Source organism: Aquarana catesbeiana, linkage group LG03 (assembly GCF_042186555.1).
Source record: "Aquarana catesbeiana isolate 2022-GZ linkage group LG03, ASM4218655v1, whole genome shotgun sequence".
In the NCBI taxonomy this organism is placed as follows: domain Eukaryota; kingdom Metazoa; phylum Chordata; class Amphibia; order Anura; family Ranidae; genus Aquarana; species Aquarana catesbeiana.
The window spans coordinates 156,284,998-156,306,683 of NC_133326.1; the positions used below are offsets into that span (position 1 = coordinate 156,284,998).

The window sequence follows — 21,686 nt, forward strand, 5'->3', positions numbered from 1 at the left end:
AAACTTTATAAAAATAAAAAAATGTGTCCTCTGGTATATATATATATATATATATATATATATATATATATATATATATATATATATATATATATATATATATGACAAAGTAACAGTGGACAAAATTCTAATTTGTATGTGGTTTACTGCATGCATTTAGGAGCATGGTGAATTTATACTATATACTACTTTATACAAACCATATATGCTATATACTACTTTATGCATACTATACTATGCATACTATACTATATGCTGCTTAATGCATACTATGTACCTTATACTATATACTTCTTTTGACATACTATAAACTGTATAGTATAGTATATACTTTATACTACGTTATACATACTATATACCTTATACTATATACTACTTTTTACATACAGTACACTGTACTTTATACATAATATATACTGTATAGTATATACTTTATACGACTTTATACATACTATATACTGTATAGTATATACTTTATACCACATTATACATACTATATACTGTATAGTATATACTTTATACTGCTTTATATATACTTTAAACTACTTTATACATGCTATGGATACTATGTAGTTTAATACAGTAAAAATGACAATCACAATGCTGGCACTTGGCAGCATGGTTGCTGTATAAGATATTTGGAAAGATGTGCGATGTGCCCCCAAGCTGATCGATCTCTCCTGATCTCAGCACAAGGGGGATCGCTAAGCCGTACAGAGACTATTGTAGAGTCTAGAAGTGCTTTGTGAAAACAAAGTGTATCTAGTATTTTCACACTATTTCTGAACAGTTTCCTGCCCTGGTATGAGTGTCTAGCTCTAACCACCTCCTCTTCCTCTGCTGCCTTTTCATACCAGGTAGAATGTTAGACACTACAATAACCAATAATGGCTGATTCCACCACTAGATCCCCCGTATACACTTCCCATAGATCCAGTGTGTGCAATGTTCCATGTAGAGCCCCAGCCACTAAATGATTGCAGCTTAGTCCTGTTCAGTGTATGATGATCCGGATTATTTCACATAAATAACATTACTCTGTGACAATATCATTTTGTTGTATTGTAGTGTTTGCTTTATATGGGGATCCGTGTGGTTGGATTGTCAATATTGTGTCCAACGTTAGCCATCACTACATTAATTTGGTTCATTGTCAAAGTACAGTAATAGGACATTATTACAGTACTTTATAAAATTTCTTTGATTCAGTCCATTATTGTATCAGGATCTGGAGATATAACCACATAAAAACGTCACCTGTCCTTGCTTATTGTTGATCGCCTATTAATCCAAAAGCACATATACATTTTAAAACATAGATCGGTAAAAAAAAGTTTTCAGTGATTGAAGTCTCACTATATGACTGTCTTTTTTTAGGTCAAGTGTGCCGCACCCCTATCCTGCACCCCTGGTTGGATCATAGCAATAAGAGCATAGGTGGAACCCATGCAGCATCCCCATGGAACCTGCCTTCCTTCTCAAAGACCCACAGCCCTGGACCTCTGGCTGTGTACCCCCCAGCGTCTTCTTCATCCCTGGTCCCTGGACACTCCAGCCCCCTCTTCAACTTCCCTCCAACTCCACCTAAAGATGTCTCTCCGGACCCCTCCATATCCACCACTGGCTCGGGCGCCTCCAGCCGCCAGGAAGACAAGGAGTGTATCAAGTACCATGTGTCCTCCGACTCCATGAAACTAGAGTCCTCTCACCCTAGATCCCTTGGAGGGGCCTCTTCAGCCCACCACACCATCTCCAACTACCAGTCCTATGAGTACGGCGCTGGCCTCTTCCCCCCAAACCTCATGGGGGGATCTCCGACCAGCTTTCAATGCAAGTCAAGGCCCAAAACACGATCGAGTACAGGTAGGAGTCTCCTACAAAGCCAATTCATATCTATGTGTGCTTTCCAAAATTATTCTTCTGAGTCAAAGTTTCCTCCAAGCCTTGAGATGTAGTCTGATTGTGTAAAACCCTCTGCCGCATGCTCATTTATCCAGTGGCATCATTTCTGGTGCCTCCAAAATCAGAAAGGGGAAAAAAAAAAGATTTATTTTAAAAAATTAGTTTATGATTAGATGGATGAAGCTAGCACAGGATTTGGGGATTCATAAAATAAATGACCATCTTTAATTAATGATCTTTCAGGCCCTACATCAGTCAGTACTCCCGTGTTAAAGGGATACAGATGAAAAAATACTATGGGTCAAGGTGATAAATAATTATATAAATACTAGGTAATATATCCTAGGTCAAGGTGCTAATTTATATATATATATATATATATATATATATATATATATATATATATATATATATATATATATATATATATATATATATATATATATATATATATATATATATATATATAATTGCACAGACCTTCAGACCTTCAGCCCATCAGATCTTTAGGGATAGGTGTCATTAGAAGGGTAAGAAGGAAGGGGAGCCCTAGAAAATAATATCTCACAAGGGTGCTAGTTAATATAGATACACACTATAATATTGCTCAGAGGTTTGTCCCAGTAGAGGAACACATGCCATTTGAGGAGTGTAAGCTGGGGGCAGCCTCAAAAATTAATATAACCCATGGATCGATGTACTAATTATTATAATATAATATATAAAATATAATATAGACTTGCATAGACGTGTGTCCTAGCAGCTCTTTAGGAACACATGCCATTTGAGGGGTGTTTAAATCTGGGGGCAGTCTCAAAAATTAATATAACCCATGGATCAATGTACTGATTAATATAATATAATATAATATAATATAATATAATATAATATAATATTATATAATATATAAAATATAATATAGACTTGCATAGATGTTTGTCCCAGCAGATCTTTAGGAATACATAGCATTTGAGGGGTGTAAAGCTGGGGGAAGCCCCAGAAATGAATATAGCTTATGGATAAATGTACTAATTATCATATTATTATATAATATAGACTCGCGCAGACGCTTGTCCCAGCAGATCTTTAAGAACACATGGAGTTTGAGGGGTATGAAGCTGGGGGCAGCCCCAGAAATGAATATAACTTATGGATCAATGTACTACTTATATTATTAAAGTCTACTATATAGATTTGCACAAACGTTTGTCCCAGCGGCTCTTTAGGATCACATGCCATTTGAGGGGGGTAAAGCTGGGGGCAGCCCCAGAAACGAATATAGCTTATAGATCAATGTATTAATTACTATATTATTATAATATAATATATAAAATATAATATAGACTTGCATAGATGTTTGTCCCAGCAGATCTTTAGGAATACGTAATATTCGAGGGGTGTGAAGCTGGGGGCAGCCCCAGAAATGAATATAGCTTATGGATCAATGTACTAATGATTAGATTATTAGAATATGATATAATATAGACTTGCACAGATCCTAGTCCCAGCAGATCTCAGCAACACATGGCATTTAAGAGGTGTGAAGCTGGGGGGCAGCCCCAGAAATGAATATAGCGTATGGATCAATGTACTAATTATTATATTATTAAAATATGATATATAAAATATAAAATAGATTTGCACAGAGGAGAAAAGGAGAGGGGATTATTGCGGTGCCACAGACAACTCAATATTAGAATAGAAAAAATAAATGTTATTACAATAAGTTAAAAAGCCCATAATACAGTATACTGAATCACATAGGGAGCATATTTGCACAGACGTTTGTCCCAGCAGAATAGATGGCATCCAAGCTAGGCTTTGCCCTGCAGAGCTGTGTGTGAAATAGGAGATGAGGAATCCAGAAAAGTACCAGTGTCAGGGCCTGGCCTGGGATGAGATGTGTTTTCAGAGGGGGGTTTTCCAGGGTAACATTTGCTTTGCTTGTCTGGGCCGGGGACTGTCTCTATTTAGTTGATACGTTTGAGTTAATCCAATTATTTTCAGACTGCTGCACGCGACAGTTTCATTGTTTATCCAGCGCCAAGAAGTTTAATAGGGTCCGGATGTGGTCAGGCTGACCAGAATAGAGAGGATCTGCCTGCACTGCACACAGGGCTGGGGACAGGGCTGTCAGCTGCCACTGCATATACATCCACATGACTGTGCCAGTGTGGAAAGACATGCCACATAGACAGCCTGCCAGCTTATGCATTGTGCTCCCATCACATGCAAGTCACTGGGATCTGTGGGACTACAGCTTTCAGTATGATCTACCTGCAGATCCTTAGTTACACAGCAACTGATTCATATTTATTCCCATAGGAAGGCTGCTCAACTGACATTTCTTTTAGTGCTGCGTGATTTATTAGAAAACATTGATACTTACCTAGCTGCCTTATTAAAAATGCAAACAGCCAAAAGCGATACATCTGATTTTTTTTTACACATTTTTTTATAATGATCCAGAGAGAATGGAATTATTTATGTGAGTGTGTATGAAGCTGGGTGATGTTGAGCCATTAGAGCAGTGAACTGTCACTGAGACACGGCAGCCTGGTTCTATAGCGAAGCTTCAATGCCTTCACCAGCCCATCAGCGAGCTGCTGCATGGAGAACTAGGTCAGCCTGGTTTCTCTCACCCACATAAGCTGTGCTGTAGAAAACCCCAAGATCAGGTAAACAAAAAGTCTCAGCACTAGTCATCCATAACTAAACCCCAACCCTAAAAAAAAAAGTTTTCTTCTCTGTTTTATTCCTAGACTAGCCAGATCAATGGTGATATATATAAAAAAAAAAAAAACATAGAAACTAAAATCAAAGCTGAGGGTGCTGTGGATGGTTGGCATGCTGTTTTTTTTATAAGCTCTAGATGCCTTACAACTGTGCCTGTGTGACATTTGTAAAGTGACAAAGACTATCTTCTCTGGAAAAACAGTTGTAAGGTGGTGAGTGTGCTGCTAGAGTACAGGAAACAGGCTTACCATGGGCTCTGTATATTTTTCTAAAAAGGCCTCCCACCTCTCAGCAATGAACTGTCAGCTGTAGGATGAGGCCTGAGTCTTGTGCACCTCTGAGCTGTAAATACATGATGATAAATACCTGATTGACATGAGATTATTTAAGTCCTTCCCAGTCCTTTCTTCAACTAAATTCTTTACTACTTGTGCAAAAAAAAAAAAGTGAGACAAAAAAAAAGGCACCAGAGAGACAAGAAAGCATTTGGACAGGTTATAAATGACAGCTGATTTCCTAATAGCTGTCACAAGTCAGCCACTTTTAGTGCTGAAAAATAAAGAGTTTGTAGAATCCTAAAGGCAGGAATGTATGAGTAGTAGTGAAAGCGCATTATTTACTTAGTATGATTTAGTATTTCACCATCTCTATGTATCCTTTGTAGGGTTTTGTAAAGCACAGCTTACATGATCAGTTGTGCTCCATACAAACACTTAGTCTCTTCAATAGAATGACTGCTCTTCAAAGGCCAAGTGCTCCCGCTACAGTGACAAATATCAATATTTTGTCACACTTTGTTTAGCAAGAATGCACCTATTTTCAATGGTAAACAATGGAAGGTATACACAAGCCATTAAAGTAAACAGGACCTCTTATATTTACTGCTGTTCAGAGGCAAAACCATTGAAATCAGCCTCTTCAAACCCACCTGGAAAATGGTGGTTAGAGTACTTTGAAAAGTAGGTTAAGGGGGGCGGAGGGTGTTTAAATAAACCACAGCAGTATATGTTACAGAACCCTGCAAATGTTTGATGCTAAAAAAGTTACTAGGTGTTCAGTTAAGCATGAAAGCACTGAGGTCATGTGTCACTCACCTGTCCAACTGTTTGTATTTACAGAGTATGGAATGTTGCTGGTTCTATATAAACAATGCATACTTTTCATTTTTAAAAGGTGCATTTTATTCTAACCTTTATCAGGTACTACTGAGGCAATGTAGTAATATTTGTATTAAAATATATAAAGGATACATTTTGTATAAACCATGGAAGTGCTTGCTGTCCTGTTAACTTGTATCAATTATAACTATCAAAAAAACAAATATCTAAACCTTGTTTGGGACTTCACAGGGATTCTCCTCCAAAGAAAAAAAAGCAGGTTTAGCAGGTTGTTTTTTATTTTTTTTATAATATGTTACAAAAGTTATATATGATACAATTTAATGGCTACTTGATCCCAAATAATATAGTACACTTATAGAGCCTTTCAATCCTAGCTTAGAAAACACAGTATAGTAAAATAATCCTATAAAACAGGGATCATATCCCTGCTATAAAATATTATATGTGTATGCATTATAAGAATTGTTTATCAACAGTGTATGCATTTTCACTTTAGATACTTAATTAAATAGTTAGTATCTAATGGAAAGGGATACTCCTTTAATGACCCATTTAGCATGTTACTTTATAATAAGTTGTAAAAGTTACATATGATAACATCTACTTTTTTGGCCAATTCACCTTTCAAGTGTAGCTTATAAAAACACAATATACTAAAATCATCCTCAAATAATATAATATTTATTTTTACGTTATAAGAATTGTTTAACAACAGCGTATGCGTTGGCACTTTAGATGCTGCACTGAATATTTTTCGTCTAAAGGACAGAGATGCTACCTTAATGACCCCTATAGCATATTACTTTATACAAATCCTAATCATTTAATGTCTAGTTGATCCTGTAAGAGGTACACATTTTTGGCCAAGGAGTCTTTCAATTGCAAACACAGTGCAGTAAATATTCCTAAAAAATATATAATATATGTGTTTACATGATAAAGATTGTTTATTGACAGCCTATGCATTGGCACTTTAGAGGCGGAAATAAATATTCATCCTCTAAAGGACATGGATTTTTCTATAAAGAAAAATGACCCATTTTGCAAATGTATTTATAAAAAGTTAAATGATACCATTTAATGGATAGCTGATCCCATAAATAGTACACATTTTGTCCAAGGAACCTTTCAACTGTGACTTATATAAACACAGTACAGTAAAATATTCCTAAAAAAATATATGTGTATACATTAAAAAGATTGTTCATCGACAGAATATGCATTGGCACGTTGGATGCTGAATTGAATATAACCCAAAGTGTTTTTTTTTACCACAGGGTGCTTTCGTTAAAATAAAAAATAAAAATCCTCCTATGTAATATCATTCATTCAGTTTGTTGCTTTATATGAATTTCTATAGTCACTAAATAGGCAAAAACCAGGAGAAGAGGAAGTCTGGCTGGAATGCAGTCAAACTGGCTAATTCTCACTTTGATAAATGTGCTTCAGTATGTCTAGTTACTGTAGTACAGTTAGCTTAGGATATAGTAGCAAAGCATGATGGGAGATAGAGTTATGCAAACAGCACAATGGAGTTTGCATAGATGTAGTTTCCCCACGTTTTTATAAAATCAAGACTTCTGAGATTCTTTTTCTCTAATCCAGCAGTTTTTTATAACTACTAATCTGTCTTGAACATTTACAGTCAAATTTTATGGCAGCTTAGTAAAATTAATTTGTAAATGCATACACAATTGTATGTAAACTTTAATATAGGGAGTCATTTACCAAAGAGTAATTTTGTACTGGCTCAACAAACCTAGATTTGTTATAATTTTCTGATCAAATTTAGAGAAGAATTTGCATATATTATTTATATTGGTTCTAAGTTGACTGAAATCAAGATATATACACAAAAGATGCTATAAAATCCCCTTAGTAAGTCACCCTGATACTGTATATACAAACATTGTTACTTACTAAAGGTATATGTGTTTACTTCAATTATCAAGACAGGCTATAGGAGTAATTAAATGACAATCCCAGAGTGTTTTAAGGATACATTTGTGAGTGCGTGTAAATCTTACTCCTCTTGGCAAATTCTCATTGTAAGAGTGTTGGCATACCTTAAAAATGCTAGTAAGCATAAGCTTTTGAGCATAGGTTATTCTCTGAATGGCCACAATATTACTTCTTAAATTCAATTGAATACATTCCAGGATCAGCAACCTATTGTGTAAATGAATTTTATAGTTCAAGCTTAATTGCATTGTTCCCTCTATGCACCTAGGATAGCTGCTTTGCTGACTCCTAGAACAGGTTGATTATAGCAAAATCTCTATCAATGATCAGAGTTTATGATTATTTAGATATCTCTGCACTGAAAGGTTTTAAGAGCTCAGGGATACCAACAAAATAATACCTATTAATAATTTAGTGACAGAAAATATTTGCAGTAATAGTTGTTTATATGCTTGAACCCAGGATGACACCACTTTTAAATGACAGTCCTTTTTTTGGGGGGGGGGGGGGGGGGGGTATTGCAATGTGATCTGTTGTCAATTATATAGCATATGCCTCTATTTAGCACATTGTTTTCAGTGCTTGAACGTTATTATTGTTATTACTCGCTGAAACACGCAGAATGTGAAAGGTTTTCCTGTTTAATATGCAAATGTCACTAGTAGTTACCACAAGAAGGCTCAGTCAGCAATACTGTGCTTTCACTTTTGAATGATCAGATATAAACTAATCAAATCATTTAGTAAAGGGGATGGAAATGTACCCACTAAACAACAGCAAATCTAGTAACTGACAGAATAAAGCTCCAAAATATTAACAGAATAAAGCATCAAATTATTAACACCAAATGATATATATATTTATATATATATATATATATATATATATATATAAACAAAATAACAGGCAAGGTCAGGCTAAGGAAGAATTAAAAAATAGTGACAAGCATACAATATGATAAGCCTGACTGCATGTTTATGGGGTTGTGAGAAACTGGACCACATTAGTCTATGCTGTAGTGCCATTTGGTTCATTAATAAAGTCATGCCATACTGAAAAGTTTAATAAAAAAAAATGACAGTGCGTTCAGAATTACCCTATCCAGGTGTGGGAAATTTGATCTCAATTCACTTTACTTTTCTACTGTTCCTTTTTGATTTGTCCCAGGCTCACATAGTCACGCGATTCTTCATTTTTAATCATGTGCACTTGTTTTAGGAATCTCTAACATGTATAAATATATGTAGTACAGGAATTAAGTTCCGTCACGCACTGTTCTTCCAAAAAGATTATCAGATTGCATGGATTCTATTTAATGTATTTTTTCTACAACCACCATGGCGTTTAGTTTAAAAAAAAAAAATCCAATAGAGATGCAAAGCAATCATAGGCTTTTTAGGTGTCATCTTGTTGGCAAAAAAATAGTTTTGTTATTAGTAATGTAAACAGAATTTTGTATTTCAATTTCAAGCTGGTTTCTTAAAAAAGCCTTTAATAGTACTATCAAAAACCTCATGTTTCCTGTTTTGCATGGTTTGTTATTTTGATAATACTTTGCAAATTATTATGTTACTAGGTGCCCTATGACAAAGGCTCTCAGTGAGTGGTATGAATATCCCAGGGGGAACTTTTGGCAAGGTCAAGGGGTTCATCTACCTAGTAAACCACATTTATTACAGTTTAAAACTTCCAGTAACATAAATCATATTTTAAAAAGAACCAAACAAGTCACTCAAGATGTAAAAAGCATTAGAGGTGACTTGGAAAACATTTATTAGCAGAGCAGATGATAAATGTATGCGTGTCAAGGGGTATTTCAATTAAGCTGACCTACAGCAGCCAGGTCGTGGCAAACCTTGACTTTTAAAAAATGTAATGTATGAAAAAAACACGGACCTAGACCCAGTAGATTACAAGCATTTCCAATATTACATATCACATTCTAATTGTCCCAAACTTCAGTTGAAAAAAAATATTTTACAGGTAGTCTTCCTTATGCAAGAGTAGTATAAAAAGTCCTTTTTTACTATGCTTTGTCCCAGTCTTTGGCGAGAATCTCCTCTTTAGGCCTAGTCTAATCAACAACATAATACGACTATCTGCACCCAATCACATTTATTGTAGGGTTGTTTGGTCTGTACATAGTAGACATTGAGCAAATGGCTTACATTAGGCCTAAGTGTATGCACTGCTTTTATAATCTTGGGAGATTGTAAAATACTTAGATTACTTCTATACATAAGAAGTATGGGATTTTGAGTTGAATGTTATTTTTTTTAGTAAAGTAATCTTTACAGCAGATCATCGTTTGAGGTTGAAGCATGTGGAAAAGCATAAAATAGATGGTCGTATGTTATGGAGGTTGCAGCATGTACAGTATAGCTAGACCTTTTAGAGACATGGAGAGCATTGATTAAAATGTGCTGTGCAGTATTTGTTCTTTATTTCAAGTGAATCAAAAGGAATAGGAAAATGTGCATGGCACTCTTGAATGTCATTGCTCCTGAATATGATTGCCTCTAAAATAAATAAATAAATAAATAAAATAAAAAAGTGATATGTGTATAGTCAGCACTATGGTGTCCGTTTATGAAGCAGTGAAATCTATTCACTGCTTCGTTCTCCGGCATTCACAGTGAAGAATCTTCTCCTCTGTGTGCCAGTTTATGAAGCGGTGTAGATCGCTTCACCTTTGGAGGAGTGAAGAGATCTACAAATGCTTCAAATAGTGGAGAACGTCCCCTGATACTGGAATCTCGTGAGACTTTACGGGATTACAGCACCAGATGTCAGTTTATCAAGCAGTGATAAATTATCACCGCTCAACGGCGTGGATTAATGTTAATAAAATAATGTGTCCCCCTACATTATACACATATGTATACACACACACACACTATATATACATGTATACACACACACATGATATATATATACATATACACATTATATGTATATATGTATAAATATGTATACACATAAATATGACAGGGGGACATGCTTACAGTGTTGGGGGGTCTGAACGAGGCATAAGGAAGTTAAAAATCTTCCTCCTTCCCCCTCAGATCCCCCCAGATTTCCTCTTCACTCCCCGATTCACCACCTCTGAGCTGGTGAACCTGGGAGTGTGAATTCTGACACAGATCGCCAGTGAAGCGGTGAGATCACCGCTTCATAAACTGGCCGTTACTGTGTCATTCAATGAGGATTCTCCGTGTGTAGAGATAATCGGCGGGAGAACAAGTTCAAACATGTTCTCCCCCGATTATCACTGTTTCATAAACTGTTTATGGACTGTGATCTGCGGTGATCCTCGGGATCACCGCTGATCACTGCTTCATAAACGGACACCTATATCTATAGGTGGCCTTGAGATAAAATCTAGGATAAATCTTCATGGTACCACTGGGGGAGTCAACAAGTGGCTAATGTCATGCACTTATGAAATGTCCTATGTCGTTTAGGTCTAAACTATTTAACAATTTAATTAAGGAAAGGCAATAATTATAGGATGTAAGCTGCAAAAACTATTAGTGTACTATATGTTACTGTGTTTTTTTTTCTTGAACACGATTCTAGACTAGTTTCTATGCTCCAGAAGTCAATGTGTTAATTCTTCTGTAAATAGTGCAGTGCACCAAAAAGCTAATGGATTGAACAGCACTTGCCTTTACGTACTCCAGACACCACCACAGTCTTACTTACCTCTGTTTCAAATATCTTTTTGTGCATTTAAGGGATTATCTGAAAACACTTCTACCTCTGCCTATGTATTATGTGATTATGAATGACGTAGCCTTTTACAGATTGTATACATAGCTATGCGTTCTTTTTTTTTAGAATGCAGTTTTAAAATTGAAATCAAGAATAAGGCCTGTGTTTAAAACTGCTAATATAGGCAGACCAACTGAATGTTATGCATTTTTACATAGGCTAATACAGTATGCGCAAAAAAAAAATCCAAAGATTTTACTGTAACCATTGATGGTTTTTCTCTCTCTCTCTATAAATATATATATATATAAATATACAATATATATATATATATATATATATATATATATATATATATATATATATATATACAGTATATACCTTGTCTGCGACCTTGATCACGCAGATCTGTATTTAAAATATGTGGAACTTCTCAGATTAATAATAAACCTCTCCCCAGATTAATAATGAATAATTCAATAACATTTTCCATTGCATTCCATGCATTGGGGTCGTTTTCTGAGGGTGTAACACAGGTTGAGTTACAATTTGATTGTACAATCTCTTATAGGTAAATAGTGTAAACAAGTATGTGATGCAAGAGCTACCAAAGCAGATGGATTGTTTAGATAGATCCTTGCACTTCATCGCCGTCAAACCTTAAGGAAATATTAAGGAGATAAAAATCTGTAGCCAGATGTATTTTAACAAATATCTGTGTTGGTTTGTTTTGCTTCTAGCACATTTTCAAATGCGGAGTCAATCCAGATCAGCTGTTATATTATCCGATTTATAAAGAGAACTGTGATTAATGATCATTATAGCAGCACAGCAGATTACTAGATTAAGGTCATTTAATTAATATTCCCAGGTCCTGCACTCTTCTCATTCATATTGACAACACAAACTCCAGTTTGGTGCCAGGTCCTCTCCTGACCCCAAATCTGAATGTGTACAGTAGGAACAATGGCATTATAAAGAATGTCTTATCAGTGCTCTGGGTACTACTCAGTTATTTTTCAATCATTCATTTTTTTACATACACACACACAGACTGTATAGCCTTGTCCAGTCTTATAGAAGAAAAACAATTAAGGGCCCACACCAAGCTCAGTGCCACTGATTTTGGTGCACTTCACAACACAGACAAAATGCATGGACTGAAAATAAGCTGTCTCCAATATGACCCGTTCCCACCACTATAGACATTTTGTCCTTACACATGTATGGCCAAAGCTCTAGAAACAACTGGATGTTCTCCACCTCTGCCAGACGTCTGCATCATTTGGGGGCAAGACAGAAAGTCATAAAATAATTGCATATATGCACTGTAAAGTTCATTTGCAAAGGTACTTTATTTTGTGCCAAAATGGTATTTGAATGGATAAGTACTATGCAGACACTTGGTGGTAGCCCACACATGTGCAATTGTTGCCAACTTTTTTGTGCTGGTAGTTACACAGCAGCAAGAGTCCTTTAGATAACTCTGCCTGTGCTCAAGAAACCCAAGCTGTTGAGCTTACCAGTACCATCTGTGACCTAGCATTGGTAGAAAAATGTAACCCCCTCATGTGACAATGATGTTACCAGTTAAATGTAAGATTTGTTAAACACCTCTTTGTATAGCAATCGCTAGTCTATCTAAACATATGAAAATATTGCATTATAAAACTGCAAAAATCACTTATGGTTTAGATATTGTATGACCCATTCAAGCCTATAGAGCCAGGTATTGACTGCACAAGTCTGATCTTCCTTCCAGGAGAATAACAAGTATGTGTATGACATCCAGATGGAACCTATTCAATAGAAAACAGCAATCAGTCCATAAAGATTAATTCTTAGTATCAGTCAATACAAAATTGACTGTGTAACATTACAATAAGTGGTTTCCAAATATCTCTGGAAATGTTTTTGTAGCCTATTGAATATATAAATGGATTTTGATGCATGGATTTTGCTTTCTAATAGGTGTGAAAAGACAAATACCGGGACTTCAGACCACTAGTTTGTTCTGGAATTAAAAATACATAGCTTAGGCCTTAATTCATTTTGTAACCTCTGGACCAGAGTTTAGAGCTACATGGGTCAAGGGATCAGAATTTTCAAATAAGCCCCTAAGGACTCATGTTTCGCACTTTGAAGTTGAAGTCAATAAAAGCTGTGCACTACAGTAAACATGAGAATTTTCTCCAGTGTTGAGCCTTAAACAAAATTTAGAGTTTAAGTGCAATTCCTTCCAATGTTTCTTTAGTATGCATTTAATGCCAGGCTGATGCACCTTATTTTGAAACACAAATCACCCTCAAATAAGAATCACTTAAGTTAACTTGCTGTAACTCAGAACCTGATACAGAAACTCCTAATACTACATGTATTCCGCAGGCCTATATATATGTGGTCACTAAATCAGGATGGTTTATATATTACATGAAAAAAGTGGTGCAAATAAATAGATACTATTTAACCATAACATAGCCAGTTCGGACCGGTACATACTAACACAATTAATAACAAAAACAATCTTCATTCTAATAATTATATTGTGAGGACACAACATGTATGCTTGTAAGGCATATATACAATAGGGGCCAAACTAGTGGAACTGCTAATTTCAAACATTTTAGCGAATATGTGTTTTTTTTTTTCTAAAAGGTGTCCCTTAGTGTGACTGGCTGACAGAAGTAGAAAAAAGGGTTTACTGGTTTGGTTTGATTAACTTTTATAAAAAAAAAAAAAAAAAATATATATATATATATATATATATATATATATATATATATAATCCTTAATGTAAGTACATACACGGGATTCCTTTTATTTGTGTAGTAAGCAGGAGCAATAGGGTAATTTAAGGTCAATGGTTCTTTATTTTTCATACAATAAGTTCTAAGGGGGTAGCTATAGCACATTGCAAGGGCACTTCTGTTTGTCAAATTAAACTTTAAGGCATACCCATTCAGTTTATAGTGAGGTAGAACTGAAAGCACCCCACCTCCCGCTACTAAATCACTGCAAAACACAGTATAGCTTTTTAAAATAGAAGGCATCAGCATATCGCTTGCAAGTCCAAAAAAATAATGGGTTTACTCTTCAATTTTAGAACAGTGGGAGGTACCATATAGCGCATTACATGAAGCCTCTGGGTCAACTGTAGATGTAGTACGCCTGTGTATATGAATACTTTTGAAATTAATTCTCATTTACTTTAAAACTATATGCTGCAGTCAATGGTGTATTCTTCATTTTAATGTCATATTTTCTTATGTATGTTAACAAGCAGAAAGGTAGTTTAGTGTTTGGTAAAACAGTATTATGGGAGATGGTGAAAATGATGCTATTTTAATATCATGACCTGTTGATAAAGCTATGATTATTTTACAAATAAACAGCATACAATAGGCACCACTGTAAAATCACTACTTTTTTCAAGCTGAGTTAGCACTGCATAGAGACATTTATGTTGCCCTTGGTTAACCATTTGTATTTAGCCTATGTAGAAGTGAGCTGCAGGCACCTCCAGTTTGGCATATTGGAAAAACAATAGTGATCAGCAAGGTTATCTAACCTGTCTAATTGCCAGTCCTCCAAGAAGCCTCTGTTGGTAGTGTTAGAGAGTGCTTCATAGACATTAGATCATTTCATAAAATGGCCAGATTAGAAGACTGTCATCTAATGGCCATAGATACCTTTATGACACCAATAAGGTATCTTGAGTTACCTTAAGCCTTGCATACATTATGCAATTTCCTTTCCTTCAACCAAGGGTTAAAGGAAAGAAAATCATTTTATTCACCATCAACACAGTCAATGTTTTTGGCGGAACCCTCCTCCCCCGCTACGCTATTGTATTCTGATAGCGGGAGGTTTCCCGCCTCCAAAATACAATGATTACTTCTTCCGGCTATAGTCGGTGGCAGTAATCTTATAAAGAAAACCCCAGACAGGCTGGTTGCATTGAAGTTAATCGATAGATAGACTGCCCAAAGATGGATCAAAATTTGGCCAGTTTCTGCTGAACCGGCTGAATTTCAATCTGTCTATGCCTGGCTTTTCACATATATGTACCAGTCAGGGTTTTGGTTCTCTTAAGTACAGAGAACAAGTTTACATTTGACCACATCTTATCTGGTCTTTGTGAGCATGTACCCTGAGTAATGATAATGACTGATGGTGTGATTTTCTTTTAATCCTTTTGTATGAGAATGGTCACTTTGTGAAGTATTTGTTCAGGCAGACTAGGTATACCTAGATTTAAGCCCCGTACACAAGGGTCAAATGACTGGAGACAATGGCTGGTTCAAAAAAAAAAAAAATGGCCAACATGCGGACCGTGTGTATAAAAAAACCCCCAGTGTGTATCGGCCCATGTGTATAATAAAAAACGCCGACATTCGGCTCCTGTCCTACAAAAGCTGGCGGCCCTTCGGTCGGCTTCTGTCAAACATGTTGCTGGAAAACCAGCAGCCCACTGATTCAGAACCAGTGCTCTCGGCCAATGGCCGAGAGCGCTGATCAGAGTGTTCTGTCTGGGGGGGGCATCTCTATGTCAGAACAGAACAGCTCAGTGGGGGAGATCGCTGAACTAGCCTCGCATTAGTTAGTACAGCGGCTCCGACTGGAGCTGTCAGTTTTTGTTTGTGCAACCCGCTGTGTTGCATGAAAAACAAAAAAACTGTTGTGTGTACCCGGATGTAAAATTTTACTCCACTTTTGTTGAGAAAAAAAAAAATCCCCTCTAGGTGAACAATGTACATTGCAGGGATTATAACTACCATTGTTGCAGAGTCCTACCTTTTTCTGCTCTCAAGAATTAGCTGTTTGTCTCACTATGTCCTTTTCAGACGTATTCTGACTAGGAGGGTCAGGTTTATTATAATCACCTGCTGCACTTTCAGTGTTCTGATGAGAAAAGCTGCAGTTTCCACATACCTTTAGAAGTATTTATCCCTTGGGGAGTATCTCACCAAAACCAAAAATCCTATTGCAGGGGATGCCTAAAATTAGACCTGTATCTTTATGAAGATATCTGAGAAAATAAGTGAGCCAATCACACAAGCAGGAAATTACATTTCTGGGATCATTCCATACACCAGCAGTGTAAAGAATGCCTCCAGGTTGCCATATTGAATTACATTTTAGATATAATTACAGCAGCTGAAGATTAAATAGACAAGATAATTTCTAATAATATTACATACAATAGGGTTTGTATAGCAATAGCATTTTTTTTTTAATTTGCTATATTTTTTTCAATGAAAGTGGAGTTATCCTCTAAGAGCTGGTTTCTTGTTAATAAAAATGTGTTCATAAAATGTATGTATTATGACAAGTGATATAGTCAATGGTGCGTTGTCAGTCAGCCTAAAGGACAAGTGTGCCTTTTTGCACTTTTAGCTCTTTCTCTTCTTCTTGAGCTACCCCAACCTCCCCCCTCTGGTACATATTTTACCTGTTCTGTCTGCCATGGTCTAAAGCATTTGTTTACATCCTGACCTGCACAGTAGCTCGCCATTGTTTTACGTTCAATACATTTTTATTGGTACAATATAAAGGTTACTATAACAGTGACATTATTAAGTAATTTCCACAGCCAAAAGACAATAAAAAAATAACCAAAGCGATATCAACACCAAGTCAAGGAGATAAAAATTACTAACTGTACTTCAGAGAATCTGACCTATGAATTAAATTACATAGAAAGGAAGAGACGAGTTCTCGTATTAAGCCTGAGTCATACATAATGCAGGTATTAACCATTAATCATATAACAATAAAGAATCATAGTTTAACCATAAGAGAGGTTTCCTAGGAGTTGCATGAAGTAAGGAAAAGGAGAAGAGAGGATAGATAGAAAAAGGAAAAAAAAAAAGAGAAAAGTGAAAAGAAGTAATGGTATGGGAAGAGAATAGCTCGCCATTATTTTTTATGGCACTGTGTCCCAAGGCCAGAGATGATTGGGAACTGGCCTCATAGAAGTCCATAGAAAGCTTCTGTACAGGTGCGGCTAGCATGTATATTTTTTAGACTGGACACACAGTCAAAAGAAGTAAGCATCTAGGATAAGGGAGGGGGATAGTTAAGGTCAGGGGAGGCGGTCGAAAAGCATAAGTGCACCTTGTTTTAAAGTTCACATATCCTTAAAAATAATGTATAGTTTCTAGAATTTTATTAATTTTTTTTGGGCGTCTGAAGAAGTGTTAGAGCAGCCCTGTAAATGGTATGGCTCTTACCCAAGCTTTTCAAGAAAAAACCTATAAGGTTTGGCTCTGAAGATCACAAGAGAGCCTAATGCCTAGTGCACACGGGCCGAATGTCAGGCAACATCAGCCGGTTCAATAGAAACCGGCTGACATTCGACCCGTGTGTATAGCAGCCGGTTCCGACAGAAGATGGCTTATGTTGAAGGGTCATGACCGAAAAAGGTCTGACAACCATATCCTGACCGGAGTGTTCTGGCAATGGGGCCATCCCCTTGTCAGAACACAATAGCTCAGCAGGGGAGGTCACTGTACTAACATTGAATTGTTAGTACAGTGGCTCCGGTCTAAACTGTCAGTGAGTTGAACGAAAAAAAAAAACTATTAGTGTGTACTAGGCTTTACTGCTTTTACTGGATGTAGAAAACACAGGCACACACATTCTGATGTCAGATGGGTGCCTTGTTTTTTTTATTTCATATTTTTGTTCACATTTTTTACTTATTCATTAATTTAGTTATGATGTAATCTTCCTATGTTGTCAGATGAGCTTGTCAGCCAGTGACATAGAGCGTCTCAATACTAGGTAGAAATGTTGCGCTTCTCCAGAAAGCAAAAGTTGTGGTCTTCTTGTCACACAGAGCACAGAAAGAATGACAAAGCTGAAAATATTTAATCAAAGAATTATACATTTTCAGGTTTCAGGCTGACATCAACTTCATCATCAGCTGAAAACTCATTGACCCATTTCAAAATGATAGGAAATTTTCATTGTCCTTCATTTTCCTGTGGCGTGTATGTCTAACGCAAGCTTGGTGAATATACAGTATGCTTGCGTCTAAGATGCAATAGATCTGGGAAAAATAAGAAGTAAAAAACAAAGTGTGTAATGTGTTTGAATCAAACATAATTTATCGTATAAAATATTGAATATAATTTATCTTTGGGAAATCATCCATTGAGTTGTAGTTCGGTTAAGGTCAGTGTATAATGCACTATACAATATTAGCTTTCAGTTTATGATTTGTTATAAAAACTAAGGAACATGCCTGGCCTATGCTTAATGATTTATAGATTTACTTTTGTTTTTCTTCAAAATAAGCCTTTTGAATGCCTTACTTTACTCCCCCTTATTAATAAATTTGTTCAGCTGATTTGAGCATGCACTTCTACGGAAATATTTTTCTGTAATTTAATTTCAAATCTTTACTTATAGTCTTTCTTGCTGTGTACAATACTTTGAGAATGTTGCCGTATTCATTTATATGTAGGGTGTAACTTAATAGTAGACTCATATCTTTGCTCAGAAGTCAACCATGTGTAATCTTGTTTTCAGAAGGCAGGGAGTGTGTAAACTGTGGAGCAACCTCAACCCCTTTGTGGAGGCGAGATGGCACTGGACATTACCTATGTAATGCATGTGGACTCTATCACAAAATGAATGGCCAGAATCGACCCCTCATCAAACCTAAAAGACGGCTGGTAAGTGACACCCAATTCTCTTCTTTCTTTAGTGTTTGGAATCAGAATTGGGGGCTTTTAGTGGAAACCTGGCATCTCCACCAGCAGACTTCTATGAGGCAAGATTAATTACATTGGCCCTGGATTTTCCATAATATTAAAGTCCGCCTGGTGTCTAGCTCTCACATGTTTTTGGTGCTGAGCTACTTATATTAATGATCTTTGGCTTTAAGCTAACTTCATTAGTCAACAATGATACCTGTAATTAACTTACTAAGGGAGTAGTGATCTCTTCCTTGGATCATTTAAGGACGATGATAATCTACAATGGCATAATAAGTAAAGTAAAGCAAACCATGCATAATAAATGCCAACGAAAATCATGATGACATTTTATAATCTTTTCTAATCTAACCATCCAATCTTCCCATAATCTATTATGGTGATAATAATACTCATATTATTAATAATACTGCTTTACGGCTACTACTACCACCACTACTGCCACTACTACTACTACTACTGCACATTGTTACTGGTGCATAATTTCAACAATGGAGTTTATTTACAAGAATAGGAGTACAGACTGTTCTCTGAGCAAGCTGAATGTTCACTTAGTGAATAGGCAAAACTATGCTTACTTTGAATACTGTCCAATTATGCGCAGGGGAATTAAAAAACAAAAAAAACAAAAACAGCCTCACTTTATTCACTAAGCTGAGTGAGCATTCACTTGCTAATTTGATAATCTCTCTTCCTTTAATAAATTACCTTCATTGCGTGTTTCCAAGATTTTAAATGACACTTTATATTATAATTCTATAGTGTACTAAAAATCCTTTGTGTTGTAGTCAGTTAGAGTAACACTTTTTTCGAAACAGGACTAGACAGAGCTTTGATTTTTTTGGCAGCTGTCCCCACACCAACCCCCTCCTTATATTAGACTCTGACTTCCCAGGAAAAATCTGCCGGAAATCTGAACTCCTTAGATAACTCCCAAGCAACAATTTCCTCAAAGTAAACCATTAAGTGTGTTGTACTGCAGGGAGAAAGGACTAAGGAAACTGTAGACTATTTAGATGGTTATATGTCATCGCTTGTAAACACTGATCTGCACTATTACAAATCTAATGCAGAGGTCATTAGGAAACTGGAATAGAAGTGCTCATTAACAAGCTAGCATTCTAGTCAACATTAGCAAACCAACATTCAAGGAGACAAAGGGCTGACTTATTAAACTATTGTTACTTCACATATCCAATGAGGTTCAAGGGATTTACAAACATTACCATTTTTGTTGAATTTGATTGGATATTTGAAGTGAACCAATTCTAACATAAAAATACTCCATTAGTAAATGTGCAAAACTGGATTGAAGTCTTGAGACACAGTTTTTTTCTGTTATAAATATTTAGTTACTTCCTGCAAACCATTTGTTTGTTTGTCTGTGATCAAACCTGGTTGCTTATGCCACAAAACATTGTTTTTCTTGCAGTCTGCAGCTAGGAGAGCAGGTACATCTTGTGCAAACTGTCAAACTACCACCACCACACTGTGGAGGAGAAATGCCAATGGCGATCCAGTGTGTAATGCCTGTGGGCTCTACTACAAGCTGCACAATGTAAGTGTCTACTGTTGCTTACTATTAGTAATATAGGATCCTATGAATACTTGTTTTATACAGTTATATTATTTCAAAGCATTTCATTCATATTAAAGGCACCTGCAAAGTATTGTTACCATTAATATTAGTGCCATCGTCTTTAACCGTGAAATAATGTGTATATGTAGTAGGGTTACCAATAGCCTGAAACAATAGCAATCAAAACACTACCCAAACCAACTTATGGTCTAAAAGACAAAGTCATTTTTTTCTAAATTCATCTGGGAACCCTTTGTTGTTGTATGGAATGAAAATTTTGTGGGATATACAGTATATATCTATTGGTGGCTATAAACATGAGCTTATCACCGTCCTGCCTGGCTGGCTGCCAAAATGGTGACAGTCTTTGTGTCTATGCCACTGTCAGACTATCATACTTTCAGCCTCTGTTGTCTATAGGCAGCTTAAGAATCTCACACGTCCAATTAGGCTCCTTTCATCAAACTTAAGCCTCGTACACACGATCAGATTATTGTACGAGTTTTCGTATGTTTTTTGTTGCATGCTGGTCTCATGTGGAAAGTGAAGAGGTTACTCACCATATGAAAATTTTCATACGACAGAATTCAACTTCAGAAGTGATGTAATGTGTTAAATTGTTTTGTATGTATTCTTGTACTAATTGAACGAAAATCGAAGTTGTGTTCACATACGATTAAAATTTTACAGTCTGCACATCCAGCTTTTTGTCATACGGCAATTCGTAATCGGCTGTTGAAAGCACCATACTAACAATCTGAAAATTGGCAGATGAAATTTAACTTCTGATTTTCTTATCGTGTGTATGGGCCTTTAGACAAACACACAGTGGTATGTGTAGAACCTATGGCAACGGTCACTAATTTGGGGTTAATCTGCTGATTTCTATTAAATTGTTCTGTTAATGACGGAAGGTTTGCAATTGAGGCACATTCCTTGGGCCAGGAA

The 21,686-nt window shown here is 36.1% G+C and overlaps 1 protein-coding gene across 4 annotated transcripts in view; it reads left to right on the top strand.

The window, feature by feature from the left end:
• The window catches only part of GATA3 (GATA binding protein 3), a 45,983-nt gene that overhangs the window by 13,682 nt on the left and 10,615 nt on the right, over window positions 1-21,686 (top strand). For 3 of the 4 annotated variants that reach the window (XM_073619446.1, XM_073619447.1, XM_073619449.1), the window contains 3 exons: window positions 1,378-1,863; window positions 18,972-19,117; window positions 20,592-20,717. In XM_073619446.1, coding sequence (XP_073475547.1) covers window positions 1,378-1,863; window positions 18,972-19,117; window positions 20,592-20,717 — 758 coding nt within the window. The remainder of the gene's footprint in view (window positions 1-1,377; window positions 1,864-18,971; window positions 19,118-20,591; window positions 20,718-21,686) is intronic. The other variant, XM_073619448.1, reaches the window with a different exon arrangement.